General features: G+C 40.0%; 1 protein-coding gene across 5 annotated transcripts in view; it reads left to right on the top strand.

Moving 5' to 3' along the window:
- LOC129245307 (ikaros family zinc finger protein) overlaps positions 1–17,747 on the top strand; it is a 57,487-nt gene extending 39,740 nt beyond the window's left edge. For 3 of the 5 annotated variants that reach the window (XM_054883390.1, XM_054883389.1, XM_054883388.1), the window contains exons 2-6: positions 6,022–6,693; positions 6,761–6,979; positions 7,057–7,699; positions 7,832–7,978; positions 15,645–17,747. In XM_054883390.1, the coding sequence (XP_054739365.1) occupies positions 6,026–6,693; positions 6,761–6,979; positions 7,057–7,699; positions 7,832–7,978; positions 15,645–16,046 (2,079 nt within the window). In that variant the 5' untranslated portion in view covers positions 6,022–6,025 and the 3' untranslated portion in view covers positions 16,047–17,747. The remainder of the gene's footprint in view (positions 1–6,021; positions 6,694–6,760; positions 6,980–7,056; positions 7,700–7,831; positions 7,979–15,644) is intronic. The other 2 variants (XM_054883392.1, XM_054883391.1) reach the window with 2 other exon arrangements.
- The last annotated feature ends 2,018 nt before the right edge of the window (positions 17,748–19,765 follow it).

Genomic DNA, 19,765 nt, shown 5'->3' with positions numbered 1-19,765 from the left:
AGATGTGCGACATTTCATGGCTACCTTGGATGTTGTCAACTGCTTTGTGAGAGATTTTATCGCTTCCTGGCTGTCAGGGAAAATGCAGATAACATCTCCAGGATCGCATCACACTGTACCAAGGTCGCAGCTTTCATTACAGGCATCAGTTTAGCCTGAAAGACGCTACAGTAGTCGATGAGCTGAAAACTGAAAGAGATCCCCAGATGTTGGGCGTATACACCTCGGCCCAACTATATACCGGGGAAGGTTCCAATTGACGGTGAGGAAATGGTACTTTTCAAGTTTTCGTTTGATTTGCGCGAAGGTTTTTTACGAAGAAATGGTGTTTAAAAAGCAAGCGAATTGAACTTTTTTCATTTTTACATTTTTAATTTTTTTAAAAGAAGTATTACGAACACTCTTTAAAAATTCATTTGATATACAAAAAAAAGACACCTGCTGTGTAGTAGCTACTGAAAGACCCTATAAACTACATCCCAGAGATTTGCAAATGATTGTGGATACTGAAATAAGTTATTACAAACGCATTTAGCCCCGCCAGATGACATTTATTTATGCGGCCTACATAAAATATGTGCATAGATTAGTTTTGGATTAACTGAATGGCCTTCAACTTACCAAAGGGAAGGAAAATATTACATTTATTAGTCTTTTGCTAGACTTTGCTTACACACACACCTACATGTTTACATCTTTTCATTGTTTTTTAACAAACCAGTTTTTGCTAAATGCAGACTTTTCAAACATTAAACCTTTAACTAGCCACAGAGTGAACGTATGAGTGTATGCGTGTCTGTGCAGGCGAGCGCATAAGCGTAATTATGTATTTGAAGATGAGCTGTTTTCAACCTTGAATCCGAAGCTGAAGATCGCTTGTACTATATACACAAACCTGTATGCACAAGTAGGCTTGCACACCTATACATACACATACAGATATATTATTAACTCTTATTTAACTGTTTGATCGGAGTGAATGATGGGGCTGTTGAGCATCTAAAAATGCTAAAGGTGGGTTTCCAGCCAAACTAATCCGTTCATATTTTATATCTATGCATGTATGTATGTGTAAATATGCACACATGCATAAATTTAAATTTTTAAATCAAAATGAAAAATGAAGTCACATTCGTATGCAGGAAGGTCACTTCTCTGGAAGTTTTATTTTAATTACAATCGGAAATTTTTTCATTTTAGCACCGGTTGTCTGCATCTACATTCTACGAGCCCTTAGTCGTCCAACCATGTCAAATCTGTTATAAAAATCTTTTAATTATTTTAACAAAGTAGCAGTAGTAGATATAAAGGGTGATCAATTTAGAGGCATTCTTTGTTATTTTTGTGTAGATCCATTAATCACATTTATTTTTTAAAGATAATTCCTTTCAAATGTTGGCATCAACTGTGTCGTAATTCGACCATCCGTAAACACCCATTTTGAATAACTGGCTACTCGCGGGAGGACTTCGGTCGGTATGTCGTGAATAACTTTAGTAATGTTGGGTTCCAAACCCTCAATCGAAGTTCGTTTATCCACAAAGCATTTAGACTTTACATATCCCCACAAATAAAAGTCCAAAGCTGTGATATTACACAATCTTGGTGGCCAATCCACGGGTCCGAGACGAGAGATAAATTGCTAAAATGACGACGTATCAAATCCATTGCTTTGCGGGAAGTATTGTGGCAAGTAGCGCCGTCTTGTTGGAACGAATGGAATCAGATATTGTTGAGATCATGGGCTTCCATGTCCGCAATCAAAAAGTCGTTTATCATGACCCGATAGAGTTCGCTATTCACTGTTACATTGCCGCCAGCCTCGACTTTGAAGAAATAATGGCCGATGATTCCTCCGGCCCATCTCTTCCTTCAGCTGCACCAAACGGTTTGGCTTCGGTTTGTTCTTCAGCCCAAATACTGCAATTTGGCTTATTGACGTAGCCATTAAGACAAAAATGGGCACATCATTGAAGAAAATGCGGATATTCGCGAGTTTTTTTAAGAGTCCAACGACTAAATTTATGACGCTTTGGAAGATCAGCCGGCTTCAAATCTAGGACTAGCTGTATTTTATACGCTTTCGAACCAAGATCTTTGCCTGGAATCGCCCCAGTTGTGATATAAGATAGGCCAAGTTGTGGAGATCAGCGTCGAACTGATCCTTTCAAGTGTTTGACAAAACTCTCATTTACAGCCGCAAAATTTCTTCACTTCGGGCTGTACGGTGTCTAATCGGTCGAGTATCATCCAATAATGTCAAACCCTATTGAAAAAAGTACCTCCAATCTGGCGCGTATCGAGGATATGTTTAGTTAGTAGCATTACTTGGAAGAACACACGCCGAGTTTCAGCCAGATCGGTCTATTTCTTTGTGTTTGGCATTCACTTAAATCAAGGAAGTCGAGTGATTTTCCTTTTTCATCACGACAACACACCAGTTGACACCTCAGCAGTGTAGCGGCAAAATTAATGGAAATAGTGTTTCAACTCGTTTTACGTCCCCCCTATTCTCCAGATTTGACTTCCTCGGATCCCTCATAGTACTATTTTTTTTTCCAAAATGGTTGGCGGGAAAAAGATTTTATTCGAACGAGGAGGTGATTGCTGTAACGAAAGGCTAATTTTCAGTATTTCATTAAGTAGTTTTTATTTTTGATTTTCATTGGGGAGGTTTTTTATGTGGCGGGTTCCAAAACCAGCGCACAACCAGATATCCTGGGTTGCTTCAACTTCTCACATTAGCTGGCTCTTAAACGGATGTTCGTGAGGTAGCCAGAGGATAGGTGAAGCTCGTAAGAGTATGCAAAAAAATCGTTTTGTTCATTTCCAAGTGAATGACAATCAGGGTCTTTCGCCGCTTGTGTGAACTTCTACATACAGAACATTGTCCTTCTTCGATTCTTCCGATTTTTGGACCTTTGCATGTTAGCGATGACGAGTATCTTAGACGATGGAACAATGAGTTTTATGAGCTTTATGGTGACATAGACATAGTGTATAAAGATCCAGCGGCTTCGCTGGCTGGGTCATGTCACCCGAATGGATACAAACGCCCCGGCTCTGAAAGTATTCGAAGTGGTACTAGCTGGTGGTACCAGAAGAAGTAGAAGGGTCTCTTCTGCTTTGGAAAGATCAGGTGGAGAAAGACTTGACTTAATTTGATGTGTCCAATTATAGTTAATGATTGGAACTTCCTTGGGTATTGCCATGAAGAGTATACAAAAAATACTACACACAAAATTAGCTGGCAGAGTTGCTCCAATTTGATTCCTTGCTGCTTGTCTAATGCTAAAGAGATGGATCGCGTTCAAGCAGATTGCAGAAAACTAAAATCAAGGCAGTGAATAATATCTGCATAGGTTTGTGCCTGACACAAAACTGAAAAATTGCGTATGATTTGTTTAATTCAAACCAATCATCGCAAAAGTTTCTCGCGCAAAGAACCAGTGTGAGACAAATTTTTGTTTGTTTCTGACAGTTTTAGAATGGCTAGTGCCAAGAAGGGCTTATTCTTCTCTCACACACCAAATCAATCAACCGCTAAAGTACTGAGTTAAACCACAATCATGATCAACAGATTGAGATGGGCAGGTCACATATTGGGGGCTAACAACCTAACAAATACTTTTCGGTAAATGCCAAAGACAGAGGAGAAGGGACCGCCGGCCGCTTAGATGGATTGACGGTGTAGAAGAAGACGCAGGCTTATTGGGATTTCGGGCATGGACGACACAGGCACGAAACCGAGACAACTGGAGGCATATGCTGCAGCAGGCGAAGACCCGACCAGGGTTGCCCAGCCAACAATGATGATGATGAGAGATATAAAATATTAGATTTTTTTTTGCTATTTTCTTAGGATCGACCTTTCATTTATGTACTAATGGGCTTAATTATTTATGTTTGTGTAATAGTCCTTTTTTCTATCGCCGTAGCCGAATGGGTTTGTGCATGACCCCTTTCTTGGAAAAGTTACACCGAGGAAAGTAGGAAGAAAGCTTGCATTGCCTTATTTATCTGCAAGAGGACACTTGGCCAAAAATGGGGTCTGAAACCGTTTATAAACCACTGGGGGTGCAATATGATCATCAGGCCCATTTTGACTTATGGAGCTTTCCTTGTGATTGGAGGCGGTGTAGGCACAATCCTGCCTAAAGAATCTCATTAAAGTCCAACGATTAGCTTGTGTGGAAATAACAGGTGCGCTCCGATCGACGAATCAGGCGACGCTGGAAGTAAACCTACATAACATATTCCACTCATTGATGAATATGTTGAAGGGATAGCGACGAAATCTACTTCCAGGATTAAAGCAGCAGGCATGCCAGAAAACACTCATGGTCCTGCATCAGTTCTGCTATCTGTGCAACACTTGCAAGACGCATCGAAAACAGACTATCTGGTTCCCAGGATAGATATGAACAGAAAGTGTAAAATACGAAGGAAGGACAGGAAGGATTGGCAGACCAGCGTCAAATCAGATGTAGTGGTCAGCATATTTATACTGACGGCTAAAAGATTGACAATGGCACTGGATCGGGAGTGTACTCGGAACAATCAACCTTAAATTGCTCCTTTAGACTCCCAAACCGGTGTAGCGTCTTCCAAGCTGAGATCTGAAACAGCAAAAACAGTAAGACTAATGGGTTTCCCTCCGGCAAACTTTACCATTTTTGTTGACAGACAAGCACCGATCAAGGAATTGGCCTCAGCGCGTATCAATTCAAGATGTGTTAAGGAACGCAGCAGGCCGCTTTCGCTTATTGAACAACACACCACCACACTTTTTTGGGTCCCCGGCCACTCTGTAGTGAAGGGAAATGAAAGAGCGGATGAGTGTGCAGGAAAGGCTCTGAGCTTGACCTTCAGCGAGTGGTGGAGTACATAAGCATTGCTCCAAATGAACTCTAGACTGCGATTGACTTCAGCGTAATCGCGGAGACCAATTGAAGCTGGTCTCTGACTACTAACTGCAGGGCCTCCAAGGCGTTTGGGCCAACATTGAATCTTAAACAGACAAAATATTTGCTTGGATTCGGCAGATCAACTACCAGCATCCTCACAGGTGTTACAACGGGTCACTGCGCTATTGGCACCCTAGCCAGTGAATGGGTGCGCCTCAAAATGGCGTTTGCGGAAGTTGTGGAGATGAAGAAGAAATTGAGTCGGTACAGCACCTCCTCGGTGATTGTCCAGCACTTCACAGAAGCCGTGCCGAATATCTTGGTGATTATTTCTTTGAAGACCTGGGTAATTTGCAAAATGTCTCGCTGGAGGGACTAAATAGTTACCTTCTTAAAAGGTTCTAAGTGGCTCAAGCAACTTTGTTAGAATGAGATAGAAATCAAATACAGGTATTACAGTGGGCCTTAGGGCCACCGAGTGTCTTGTTTTATAGGAGCAACCTGGCTCATCTAACCTAACCTACAATAACCCTACCCTATCGTTCTCTATTTTTAAGCTTCTTCCCTCTTTAGAAGCTGCTTTTTGTTATCTTTTTTATTTTCATTAAGTTCAAGCCGAAATTAAGCTTCGCTACTTGAAAAATATGTATACATATATGGCGCAAAATTAAGCATCCTTTAGGAAGATTTTAATAATTTTCCAAATGGCGGTGTACATCAATCATATTTGACGCTTTTCAACTGCAGTATACAAACAGACAAGCAACGGAGCGTTCCCACGGCAGTCGGTTCTACATAGCCGGAACGACCCGGATTTATATCCGTCCAAGGACTGTCACTTCAGCAGCATTCCCCGTATGTGTATGGGGAATGTTTATGCTGCTACAATAACAACAACAACAAGTAATAGAGATCATAAAGGTCAAAATAGGGATTTCTATCACTCAAAATCATTTTCTTATTTAGTCAAAAAGTTATTCAAAAACCGAATTGGTTGATTAATTTTGCACAGGTTGTTTGGTTGGTTGTTCGTCAAATTTTTTCTCTAGTAAAATGTCACCCTAATGCGCAGTATGGAAATTTTTAACATTTTAAAACTTATGTTTACTTGCAGGTAAATGGCTGAAACTATAAGTGCCGCCGGCGCTATGGAGATGACATTAAAGGATAGCGGGATCATCGATATGACTCCCGCTAGTTTGTTGCAGCACAATGCGTTGGTCAAGCACTCGCATGCGCTGCGTAGCTTAAAAGAATGCAGCCCCGATGAGCAGCCAGTCGCATTAGATTCTACAGCGCGCGCAAATAGTACTCCGCCAACTAATTACTCCACATCCACACCTACTCCGACTCCGCCCGCCATGGCGACGTTTCGCTGCGATCGTTGTGATAATTTTGAAACAACTTCAAGGGCATCGCTGCTACTGCATGTCGTTCAATGTTTGTCCAATCACACGCGCCTCAAAACCGAAGAGCCGGAATTGGAGAATCTGTGCGTCGGCGGTGCGGTGTCTCACGCAGACCACAATTCGGGCAACAGCAGCGACGCATCCAAATTGGTTCCAGATACGGCAACACCAAACAATGTGCCTACAAATATGTCGGTGATCGCTACCAACGGCAATGCTAGCAGTCCAACGGCGTCGTCGTCCTCGTCGTCGTCATCTCGCAAAGTCTTCGAATGTGACGTTTGCAATATGAAATTTTCAAATGGCGCCAATATGCGACGACACAAGATGCGTCACACTGGCGTCAAACCATACGAATGCCGTGTTTGCCAAAAGAGGTTTGTACCTGCTAATTGCGGGTTGGGCTGGAATTGTAAGGTGACGTATTTTATTTTGTACTTATAGATTTTTCCGCAAAGACCATTTGGCGGAGCACTTTACGACGCACACGAAAACACTTCCATACCACTGTCCCATATGTAACCGTGGCTTCCAGCGACAAATCGCTATGCGCGCTCATTTCCAGAACGAACATGTAGGCCAACACGACCTCGTTAAAACCTGTCCATTGTGCAGCTATAGAGCAGGATCGATGAAATCTTTGAGAATTCATTTCTTTAACAGGTGCGCCTGAAGCTCTTCTGCAAATTGTTTTTTTTTGTATAAAATGGTCGATTACACTTTTTGCGCTGTATTTGTAGACATGGCATAGATCTTGACAACCCCGGACCAGGTGGCTCCTCATCATTGCTGCTTGCTTTGGAATCGCAGGCATCACAAGTAGCAGCTGCAGCAGCCGCTGCCAGTTTCGTGCCGGGCTTGAATGCGGTAGCTGCTGCTGCTGCTGCGGCCAGCCAGAATGCCAACTCGAGCATGACGACCCATCAAAGTGATAGCGGTGAATCGATGCGTTCGCTGGAGAATACCACACCGCCAATGCATTTTTTGACGCCGCATGTGGAAATTTCAACCCTTTCAGAAAACGGCACCGATTTGTTCAATGTAACATGGAATGCGTTGCTAAATTGCAAATTTGGGAAATCAACTGATGCGGCGTTTTTGTGTGCATTTGATTTGCAGGGGAATGCCAATGCGTCAACCGGAGTGGAACCGATGGAGACGAAGAGTAGCGGTCGAGGGGGAGAGCGGGACACAATCACCGGAAGCAAGTCACCAGCGCTACAACCACCTCAGGAACATCCGATCGATTGTAATACCAAATCGTTGCCTTCGAGCACCAGTCATGTCGGTGTGCAGTTGAATGCTTGCGCTTCACCAAAAACCCATCATCACGAGAATCACATCACGCCATCCATCAGTTTGATACCAATCAAGCAGGCGAGTGTAATGCAAAAACTCAATAATGACATTCATACGACTCCCATTGTATTCACATAAACAAACATTTGTACATTTCTTCCCATTTTTGTGTTTGTTCGTCTTTTTCGTTTTTTGGTTAATGTTGCTCCACTATAGGAACCACTAGGTGAGGATTTGTCAACCGATGCAAATAAGAGTGGCCACAAAATCGGTCCATCAACACATACCGAGCAAATGAATGGCGGCGACAACAGTGAATCGGAATTCTCATCGCCGAATAGCAGATTAACTTCACTAATTAAGGTTTGTTTTATGACATAATTGCGATCTGGTTAAAAAAAATAGTTTTTATATAAAATGTGCCTTATGTGATGCGAAAAGGAACAACAATTGTTCAACTAATTACAAAAACAGTCTATGAGATGAGCAGATGAAAGCAAATTTGAATACAATTAAAAACATTTTCATCGAAATTTAAAATACAGGGTGGCTGATGAATTTTGCTACATTAAGAAACTCAAATAACTTTTTTTTAGTGCATGGAATTCATTTATTTTTTTTCAAGTTGAAGGTCATTAAATTTTATTAATATAAATGTAGCTTAACTAGTTTTAAAAATAATTGAATTTAAATGCCCCCCATGCTCGTTGACACAAGTGCGGCATCTTAGTAAAAAGTTGTTCATTGCTGCTTTGAGAGTTGCGACAGGAATAGCCGCAATTGTTGCCCGAATGGATTGTTTTAGTTCATCCAAATTTGTTGGCTTTGTTTTATAAACTTCTTGTTTACATAAACCCCACAAGAAAAAGTCAGGTGCAGTAAGGTCAGGCGACTTGGGGGGCCAACGAAATTCGGAGTTGCTTGAAATCAGTTTATTGGGAAATTTTCGTCGCAACTCTGTCATAACAGTCTGGGCTATGTGAGACGTTGCCCCATCTTGTTGAAACCACACAGAGTTGAAAGGAATTCTCTTTGGGCGTAGTTCTGGATAGAAAAATTCTTTCAGCATTTTCAAATAACGGTCTCCAGTAACCGTAACGGTGTGACCATTTTCTTCAAAAAAATAAGGCCCGACAATACAGCGTGAAGAAACCGCACACCACACTGTCACGCGAAGAGGATGCAATTCCGTCTCGTGGAGTATCTGTGGGTTAGAAGTACTCCATATTCAACAATTTTGTTTGTTCACATTGCCGTTTAAATCGAAATGGGCCTCATCAGACATGAAAAGGCAGTTTAACATGTTTTGGTCTTCTTCCACCATTTGCAGGATCTTCTGGCAAAATTCCAAGCGAATCGGCAAGTCTGCTGCATTCAGCTTGTTAACCATTTGAATTTTGTAGGGAAATATAGTAAGTCTAAATCTTTGTGCATTATTGTTTGCAAAGACTGTCGGCTGACACCAAGTTGAGCAGATAAGCTTCTTGTTGAAACCCTTGGATTGCTTTGTACGGCTGCAGCTACAGCAGCGATCGTTTCCTCCGTCCGAACTGGTGGGTTTCGATGATAAGGCCTTCTTGCGACTGTTCCTTGCTCACCAAAATTATTCACCAGTCTCATTATGGTCCATCTGCTCGGGGGATCGCTGCCAAACATCCGCCTGTACTCTCTCTGTACCAAAACTACGGACTCCAGTGCGTGATAGCGGCGGACTATCCAAATTCTTGTTTGCGTGTCCCAGTTATCCATTTTAATAAATTTTAAAACAAAAATGGAACAGATAACTTAAAAGGAAAAAAAAAAGTTATTCAATTATTATTTTAACCGGAATTTTTAGGAAAATTTCAAGTATGGACTTTAATTTTTTCCCCCCTTTGTTCACTTTTCTCGGGAGCAGAGGGCCTCGACAAGACTTGTCTTGCGTTGGTTTCGTTAATTCATTTGATTTTTGGCAGGGTAGGTGATTAGCCTGCCGCTACATGGACTTTTATACCCCATAGAATTTTGGTGCAATAAAATGCAAGTTTTAAGTGGCTCAGAAATTGCTTTGATTTTTGACAATTTTTTTTCACTCATGGTTTGGTTTTCTCTGAACTTTGGACAGATCTCTCAATCCGTAAACTGGAGTTTGAGGGTCGAGCCAAGATAAGTAGGAAGGATTGGAGCGAGGGGCAAATCTGCCTCGAAGCGGGTACCTCTGTCTTCACTGACGTCTCCAAGATGGAATTGCGAGTCGGAACAGGGGTTTTCTCTAAATCAATCAATTTATCTTTTACCTCAAAATTGCCGAGTACCGCTGGTGTCTTTCAGGTAGAAGATTTGTGAGCCTGCAGGCATGCAAAATACTTAGGGAACGTGGAAGTGACGGAAATATTAAAGTTTTCTCCGATGAGATCAAGGCTCTGACGACGCCATGGTGCAGATCCAAAGTAGCTAACTCTTGTAAGGAGGAGATCAAATCTCTTAGGTATGCAGGTAACATTTCTCTGATGTGGGTTCCAGGACATAGGAGCATAGAAGGAAATTAAATTGCTGATGAACTTGCCAGGAAGGGGACTGACATCTATCCAAACATCGGCATTTCTTTGACTGTTGTTAAAGGAGAATTACATAACTTATTTTTCAGAAAAGCGCAGGCCAGACGGAGCTCAACAATAGATGTGGACTCAGAAAGTACAGGGGACTCCACGCCGTTCAATTTTCAAACTCGTAGCTGTGCTTTACAGCCATCGGACGATCGGCAAACATGCGGAAAAGCTAGGTTTACCATTTAATCCGCATTGCAAAAAACGGTGGCGACCTTTCAGGGAAGGAGACTGTTGAGTATTTCCACTGTAAATGTCCTAGTTTGGCAGCTAGACGATCAAGGTCACTGGGTGCTCCTTTCTTCGAAAGCCTCTGGCCGTGCGCCAACCATAATTCCATAAATCAGCTCAATAACATCAAAAGCTCTGGTTGGCTGTAGATATCTGCCCGTTGGAGGTTACAAAATGATATCAAAACAGCGCTTTAGTGCTACTTAAGGAGTGCCAGACTGGTTTTCTTCACAGGCGCATGGCCCATTGTGTTGCCGCGTGGGGAACTAGTCCTTATACCTCCTAAAACCAATGTGTAGATTTAAGTTACTTTGAATTTTTTTTTTTTTTTTTTTTTTTTTTTATTACAAACATAGATACAATATAAAATACATAACAATGTTTGTTGGCACTGCAACTAGTTACAGATAAACTAACGAGCAGTACAATTTTGGTAACATAAATAAAATTTTGTGAAGAGATTTTCATAGTCCCTTCCTTAAATTAACAGCCATCATGCCAGATCATGTGGTTTAATTCGATGCAGTCGTCTAGTTAGGCCTGAGGTGTTGAGCAGATTGCTAGCTTCCTCGTTCACGTGCCTTTGAAGCCTATGGGAGTGGGCTTCTGCTTGTTTTTTAATTTCTTCAGCGACCGTAGGGATATTGAGGTCACGGTGAATATCCTTATTGCGAACGAACCAAGGTGCGTTGAGAATATCTCGAAGGATTTTATTCTGGAGTCGTTGAAGTATATTTATATTACTTTGACTGGCGCAACCCCATAATTGCGCGCCATAGAACCACACTGGTTTTATAATTTGTTTATATATCGCTATTTTGTTATATATGGATAGCTTTGATCTTCGTCCAATTAGCCATTTAATTTGTATTACCTTCAGATGGATTTCATGCCGTTTAAGTTTTATATGCTCCTTCCATCGAAGCTTAGCATCAAGCGTCATGCCAAGGTATTTTGCAGTGTTTGCATGTGGTATTGCGGCACCTAGCAGCATTATTGGATAATGATTCACTTTTTTGTTGGTGAAGTTTACATGTATTGACTTGGTATTGTTCAATTTTATGCGCCAAGTCTTCGTCCATTCTTCAATAGCGTTTGTTGCAATTTGAAGTTTGGTTGCAGCTTCTTCAGCACTTTTTCCAATTGCTAGGATGGCAGTGTCGTCGGCGAAAGTGGCGATCAAGCTATTCGAGGGTATCGGCAAGTCTCTGGTGTATAAAAGGTATAAGAGCGGACCAAGAATGCTTCCTTGCGGCACACCAGCATTTATTTCTTCAAGGTCAGAGTATTCATTTCCTTGTTTAACGCGAAAGTAGCGTTCACTCAGATACGACTTTAGGAGGGCGCAAAAACCGCTTGGAAGGCAGGTATTTAGTTTGTTATTTAAACCGTCATGCCAAACCTTGTCGAAAGCTTGTGCGACGTCCAAGAATACTGCTGAACACACGTTATTCTGTTCAAAAGAGTTTTCAATTTCGGCTGTGATTCTATGCACCTGATCGATGGTTGAGTGCTTACACCGAAAGCCAAATTGATGCGAAGGTAACAAATCTTTAGAGTCGATAATTGGCGTCAACCGATTGAGGATGAGCTTTTCAAATAGCTTACCAATTTGAGGCAGCAACGAGATTGGTCTGTACGAGGAAACAAGATGTAGATCTTTTCCCGGTTTCGGAATCATTATCATTTCCGCAACTTTCCACAGGGTTGGAACATAGTGAAGCTGAATTGAATGATTAAATAACTTTACTAATTTAACCAAACTTATGTAGGGTAACTTTTTTAAAACCTCAGCTGTAATTAAATCGAATCCGGGCGCTTTTTTATCTTTTAGTTGTTTTATTTCCCTTTTGAGTTCTTTTATAGTAATGAATGAAATAGGAGTGTTTTCATCTACAGTATGAGTATACAAATTGTCAGATTGATTTTCGTTGGGTTGGAAAGTTTCTGTTAAGTGTTTTGCAAAAGCTACTGCCTTGTCTTTGTCACTTTTTGCCCATGTATTATTATCTCTTTTGATTGGAGGAACATGACAATTTGGTCTTTTCAAATATTTAGTACACTTCCAAAGTGAGTAGTCACCTTTTTTATCAGATCTCAAGCTTGAAAGGTATTGATTTATTGATTCATTTTTAATACAATTTATTTCATTATTTAATTCTTGTGATGCTTTGTTGAGCTTGGTTTTGTCACTAGGGGAACGAGTATGTTGCCATTTTCGCCGTAATTTTCTTTTGTTTATTATGAGCTGCTTAATTTCTTTGGGGTAGTTAGCTCCATTTGTTACCCTTTTGAAATTGGGTGTACTCATCCAGGCAGCTTTCTGGATTTCTTGGACAAACCTTTGAACTTCTTCTTCTAGTTGATCTTTGGTGGTTACTAAGAAGTCATTTTGTTGAATGTTTTGAAGAATTTTTGCAAAGGATTTCCAGTCAGTATTTTTATTATTGAGCGTCGGTTTACTTTCTTTCTCGATTATTGTTTCACTGATAGTTAAGAATATTGGTGAATGATCAGAATTGAGATCAGAACCTTCGGCTATTTGAATAAAATTCGTTGACAGTTTTTTTACAATGAAAAAGTCGATCAGGTCCGGAGTTTTATTGACATCAGTTGGCCAATATGTTGGTTTCGCCGTAGAAATGAAGTCACATCCAGTTTCTCGCGCTGCTTTGTACAACTCACGTCCTTTCACTGTGGTTAAACGTGATCCCCAATAAACATTTTTTGCGTTAAAATCTCCACCAATTACGAACTTAAATTTGTGCATGTTGATGAGTTTCTTGTATTCTTCTGAAGATATATTGTATCTTGGTGGACAATATATGGCAGTGATTGAAAGTGGTTGGTTTTTTGTTTGGATTGTTACCGTTGTGGCTTGGAATATTTCTGTACTTAAATTGAAATCTTCGTACTGCTCAATATTTTTCTTAATAATTACGGCACTACCACCCCTTGGACAGTTGCTTGGGTGTGTAGTGTGGTAGATATTATAATGCTTGAATTCAATGTGCGATTGTTTGGTAAAGTGCGTTTCAGAAATAAGACAGACGTCAATATGTTCTAATTCTAATAAAATTTGTAATTCATTTTTGTGATTTTTTAAGCCGTTCGCATTCCATGCCATAATTCTCAGCATATCAGTCATTGTGTTTGTTACCTTTGGACAGTATTTGTTTTTCAAGATCATTTAACCGTTTATGGAGGCTTTTGTTGAAATCTTCTTGATTATTCAATTTGAGAAGTATTTGGGCAAGAATCTGGTCATTGTTTGTTATTTTGTTTGATATCGCAATCTTCTTATCTTCTTTGAGAATTTCAGCAAAAGATGGTTTTTTTGTTTTCACAGCATTTATTTTAGTAACTTTATTTATAGTATCGATAACTTTATTACTATGATTTGACATTTGTTGTTTATTCCTGTTCTTATCACGGATTTTTTGCAATTCTTTCGCGACTATACATCCCCTGTAATTAGCGGGATGGTTTTCCCCGCAGTGTCAACACTTTGGGTTTTGGTCTGACGGTTTTTTACATTCAAATGTACTATGTTTTCCACTGCACTTTACACATCTTGGAGTTTTGTTACAGTAGTTCTTGGTATGACCAAATGCTTGACAACTTTTGCATTGGGGAATCAGATTTGATGCTTTGACAGGTTCAATAACAACGATTGAGTGGAGGACATGGTTTATTTTGTAAATCTTGTTGATATCTTCACTGGGATCAAAAGTAACCATAAACATATTTAAAGGTTACTTTAATTGTCACAAAATTGATTGGGCTACAAAACTGGATAACCAGAATTCTGCGAAAACTTCTGGTTTAAAAAGTTCGAAATTTTGATAAAATATTTTTTTTGTTTTTTTAAATTTTGTACAAAGATTGAAACTAAAACTCAAAGTTAGGTGCGCAACTCAGTGTGTGCTAGTCGATTCTAACATAACCTAAACGTCATAAATCAAGCTTAGACATATAGTAAGCAAAGTGTTTCGACACATTAGTGATTTTGTTTTGGTATCATATACTTCTGGTTTTGTGAAAATATTCGAAAAAACGGCGGCTGAAGTGCATCGAGAGTTACAAAAAGGTTATGGAGGTGCTGCTTTAAATGAAACAACGTGCTGTGATTTTAATGTAGACGACCGTCCGCGTGAAGGAAGGCCAAAAACCTTCGAAGACGCTGAATAGCAGGCATTGCTCAATGAGGATCCGTGTCAAACGCAAGAAGAGCTTGCTTCAGTATTAGGAGTTACCCGCCAATCCATTTCCAAGCGATCGCATGCTTTGGGAATGGTTCAGAAACAGTTGTCGTTTCGTTGAATGTCGTTTTTTTACCTGTGAACAACTGCTGCAGCAGCAGAAAAAAGAAGGGTTTTCTTCATCGCATCGTGACGGGTGATGAAAATGTATTCATTACAGCAATCCAAAGAAAAGAAAGTCATGGGGACTGCTCAGTCATGCTTCTACGTCGTCGTCTCGGTCGAATATTCATGCTGCGAAGGTTATGCAATGTATTTGGTGCTATTTATTGTGAACTGTTAAAACCACGCGAAACCATCAATGGGGATCGGTATCGACTTCAATTGATATGACTGAGCCGAGCACTGTGCGAGAAGCGACCGCAATACGCGGAGAGGCATGAAAAAGTGATTCTACACCATGACAACGTTCGTGCCAAACCCGTTAAAACCCAACTGGAAACACTGAAATGGGTAATCTTACCCCACCCGCCATATTCTCCAGGTATTGCGCCGTCCGATTATCATCTGTTGCGATCGATGGCTCATGGTCTAGCTGACCATCAGTTCCATTCATATGAAGACATCAAAAAATGGCTTGATCCGTGGATAGCCTCAAAAGATGAACAGTTTTACCGCGACGGTATAGAGATCTACCAGAAAGATGGGAAAAAGTAGTAGGCAGCGATGGGCAATACTTTCAATAGTTCACTTGTAACCATTTTTTCAGAATAAAATTGTGTTTTCATAAAAAACAACGAGAACTTAGTTGCGCACCTATAGATATTTTTTTTTTTTGTAACATCAACTACATTTTTATAAAAGAGTAATATGCAACATGTTGCGCTGCTATTATTTTGAACACAAGTGTATATAAATACATGGGCACGAAAAACCATCAGGTCGAAGTGCAAACCTCCAATAAAACTAAATCTTTATAAATTCATATGTTTTATTTCTGACCAATTGCAGGTCTCGCCACTGAAATCCTTGCTAAGGGAGGACCTCAAACGACGAATTTGCGCCAAGGCCAACAATCGCATCACTCGCAATGCGGCTGTGTTGGACAACAACAATGTTGTGCAAGTTAGTGGAGTTGGCGCCACCGCAAACAGCAACTCATCCTGCAATTCCACTCCCATTTGCAATGGCACGATCACCTCTACCGGCCAAGAAACCGAATCGAATCTGCTTAATCGAAAGCAAATACTCACTTGTTTATTCTGCGGCATCGAGTTCCCGGACGAAACGCTATACTTCCTGCACAAGGGCTGTCACTGCGAAAGCAATCCGTGGAAGTGCAATATTTGTGGCGAACAGTGCAACAACGTCTATGAATTTAATTCGCATCTATTGAGCAAAAGCCATCAATAGCAACCAATGAGCCTTAGAACCACGAGCAATATCAACAATCAAAAATAGATAACGGCAAACGTTTCAGGGATGTTTGTGTACGCACGAAGGGCAGGCTACAGCATGGGGGACATGCATTTTAAAGCGATGCAAATAACCTACATTTTAAAGCAATTATTGGAAGGAGCAGAACTTCGGGCATATGTACAAATGTATATACACACGCATGCGCACATGCATATGTATGTGTGAAGTGAGTTCGTTTTGTTTTATTTTTTAAATGAAAATCAAGTGAAGCCGCTGTGTAACAGTGGTTGTAACAACCAAGAAACGAAGTCGGTAGCGGAAACGGAAACAGAGAGGGAAATGGAAGGTGAAAGATCGAAACGTAAAAGTGTGTGATAGTTGATTGTAACCGAAAGCAAGAACAAATCAAGCAAAAAAATAGTATAGTTAGTAAAATACTTACGCAAATTATCGTATATAACGTACAACTTTCTTAATTCATAAAAATAAGTAACTTAGATACGACGAGTACTCGTTAAAGCAAGCCGTTAATCCCTTGCGCACGCGTAGAAGGAGCGAATACAATAAATAAAATGCTGTGAAATGCAGAAAAATAAGCAAATCGGTAATAGGAAATGCGAAAGCGAAATTTGAAAAAGACCAAAAGGCAACAGAAAATTATCAATAAATAAGACACTTTTTTAGAAATGCATTTAGAGCTTTATCCGCCCCAAATCAAGAAAATAATACAATATTAAGCTATAGAAAACGGTAAACCAACAAAATATTAAAGGAGAGCATTGAGTAGAGCCAATGGTAGCATTTGATAAACAGACAGCAATTTTTTGTAGCACTTGGCCACAAGAAAGTTGCTTAAATTGCAACAAAAGCAAAGTTGCAGCAGAATACAAAATTTGTTTCGGGGAAAAAGAAATCCATTAAAATTAAAATTTTTGCGTAAATGGCTTGAAACTATTTTACGGTCGATCTTTAGCGCCTGGTCGATGCTACGACTACTCAAAAGCCGGTCAACTTCGATTATTTCGGTGATTTTAACGACATTTTCGGCTTCAACGGCATTTTCTTTAGCATCAGAAATGCCTCAACGGAAGCGAGGAAACCAAAATTGCACGCAATTAGCCGAAATTAGCTGCTGCAGAATCGGCACCGTAGCCAAAAGGGATGGTGCGTGACTACCATTCGGAATCCACAGGAAGAACGTAGGTTCGAATCTCGGTAGAATAGCGGTCGCTCCTCGGCAGGCAATGCCAAACCTCAGAGTGTATTTCTGCCATGAAAAAGCTCCTTATAAAAAATATCTGCCGTTCGGAGTCGGCTTGAAACTGTAGGTCCCTCTATTTGTGGAACAACATCAAGACGCACACCACAAATAGGAGGAGGAGCTCGGCCAAACACCTAACAGAAGTGTACGCGCCAATTATTTATTTTTTTATATGTAGAATCGGCACCATAAACCCAATTCACAATTTCCGCGGCCGGGCTTGCATTTTCGCGATTATCAAAGAAAAAATTTAAAATATACCGAATTTTCTCTTTGTTGACATCTATACTTAACACCCTGTAATTCACTACCAAATGGAATAAAAATAAAAAACAGCGAAAGATTTAGATTTAGTGTGAAATGTCACCTTCACAACGAGCCTAAACCTTAAAATGTTTGATCGTTACTTTACGAGACATCGATCACTACAGCCCTCTACCGAGGAAGTAATGGATTTATTTTTCCCCAAACTAATATTTATATATGCACAAGGTGGTGCAAAATGAATCACCCTATCAGAAGATTTAACATTTTTGCAAATGGCGTCATTCGTCAAACATCTTTGACACTTGTCAACTGCAGCATACAAAGTGATAAACAAGGAGCTTGAAGATAAAAATAATGAGTAAAAGTAATGGAGTAAAAGTGAAAATAATGATTTCCATCACCCAACATCATTTTCTTTTATTCATTGAAAAATTGTGCAAAAATCGAATTCGATGAGAAATTTTGTGCTACCAAATTGGATGATTAATTTTGCGCCACCTTGCATGCACGCGCCATGTGCTACAATTGATTTGTGTCTGCTTGTGTGGAGTCACTGAATAATTTAACTATTAGTGCTGGTCAAATTTTGCAATGTACCTTCAACCTATTTATGTAATTTTAAACAAAAACTGTTATAAAACGTATATCATAAGGAATCGAAAATTATACACATACTATGAATAGATATTATATACTCGTATAATTAAATATAAAAATCAACTAAAGTTGATTTAAAAATTTATATAATTAGAAAATATATTTTCGACCAAAAATTGCAAACCTCTTTAAGAGAATTCATAAAGGCAAATGTATTTTTATTTTTTTATTCATTGTATATTTAAAAGAAAAAAAAACGCAATATGTTGAATGTGGAAAACAAAATGTTTAATGTGCAGGTATGTAAGTGAATTTGTGTGTATGTAGGGCTGCTCACTGCGAAGTAGCAGAAACGCAGCAGAAAAAAAAGTGCGCACATTGAAGGTGGTAGAGTTTGATTTTTCTTGCATTAGCGTTGCCACTTTGCATGAAATTGTAATTGCATTTATAGTTTTTCCTAAACATGCTTAACTGTTATTTAGGCAGCACAAATTTTGTGCCGCAAGTTGGCGCATTTATTGTTAAAAAATACTGTTTGTATTTTAAATTTTAGTAAATCGTATAAGACACAAATTTTTACCGTGTAAGCCTTTAGTTTTGTTTTGCCCTAAAGTTTTTAAATGTGCTTCATTTAATATCTTCGGCACATCGCAATTACAGGCCACGAACTGAAAATGAAATTAAATTAGAGCGTTCCAAGTTCTATATTACTCTCGGACAGTTCAGAATGTAAGAGCAGGACAATAACAAGAAAACAGCCTAAGAAAGCTGCATATTCGCACGTTTTGCAATATTAAATGCATCTGACTAAATTCCTAAATGAGTGCCTGGCCACTGCGACATTGAGGTTAACTGCAGAGCCGATGAACTAGCGAGTCTCGGCACTAAATTGACCATTCGGTACATAGACAATGCCACAGGCATACCCTTACAAACATGTAAGTCGCTTACCTTTGAGGAAATTGTAAGAGCAGCGAATGAAAGATAGCGTAATGAAACCACCTGCAGAATCGCTCGACGATTGTGGCCGACTCTCAATGCTAAACGCACCGAATCTCTGCTAAGCTGAAATAAGCAGCACAATCTTAGCGCACTAATTTCAGTTATAATGGCGCATTGCCAAATACACGACAGACACGCCCACAGGATGGGTGTGCAAACACTTGACTTCTGCAGATGCTGCCTAGATGAGGCAAAGCAAGAGGCGATTGCGGACCTCGCACGACACTCACTACCTTTTCACATGCTCCATCAAACCCACTCATCTAACACTCCTCTCCCTCTGGACCCAACCTGTCGAAACAGCAAGTTTCCTAGGCCTACATTGGGCGTTAGATGAGCTAGACGAAGACGACTGCTGATTTACACTACACTGACAGGGCAAAGTTACTAATACAACAACAACAGCAATGATTGCGCATATTTTGTGCCACTGTGCTGCACTATTCAGACGTATATTTACCATACAATTCTTGAATGAATTGGAATATCTGAGTTCTGTGGACATCAGGGATCTTCTGAAATTTTTGAAAAATACGCCCTGGCTTTAGGAGAGATAAGGACAAGTTTCTCATGCAGCATCACAATG

This window comes from Anastrepha obliqua, chromosome 4 (assembly GCF_027943255.1).
Source record: "Anastrepha obliqua isolate idAnaObli1 chromosome 4, idAnaObli1_1.0, whole genome shotgun sequence".
Lineage (NCBI taxonomy): Eukaryota > Metazoa > Arthropoda > Insecta > Diptera > Tephritidae > Anastrepha > Anastrepha obliqua.
The sequence above is the reverse complement of the archived record's forward strand: the minus strand, read 5'-3'. Positions and strand labels throughout refer to the sequence as shown.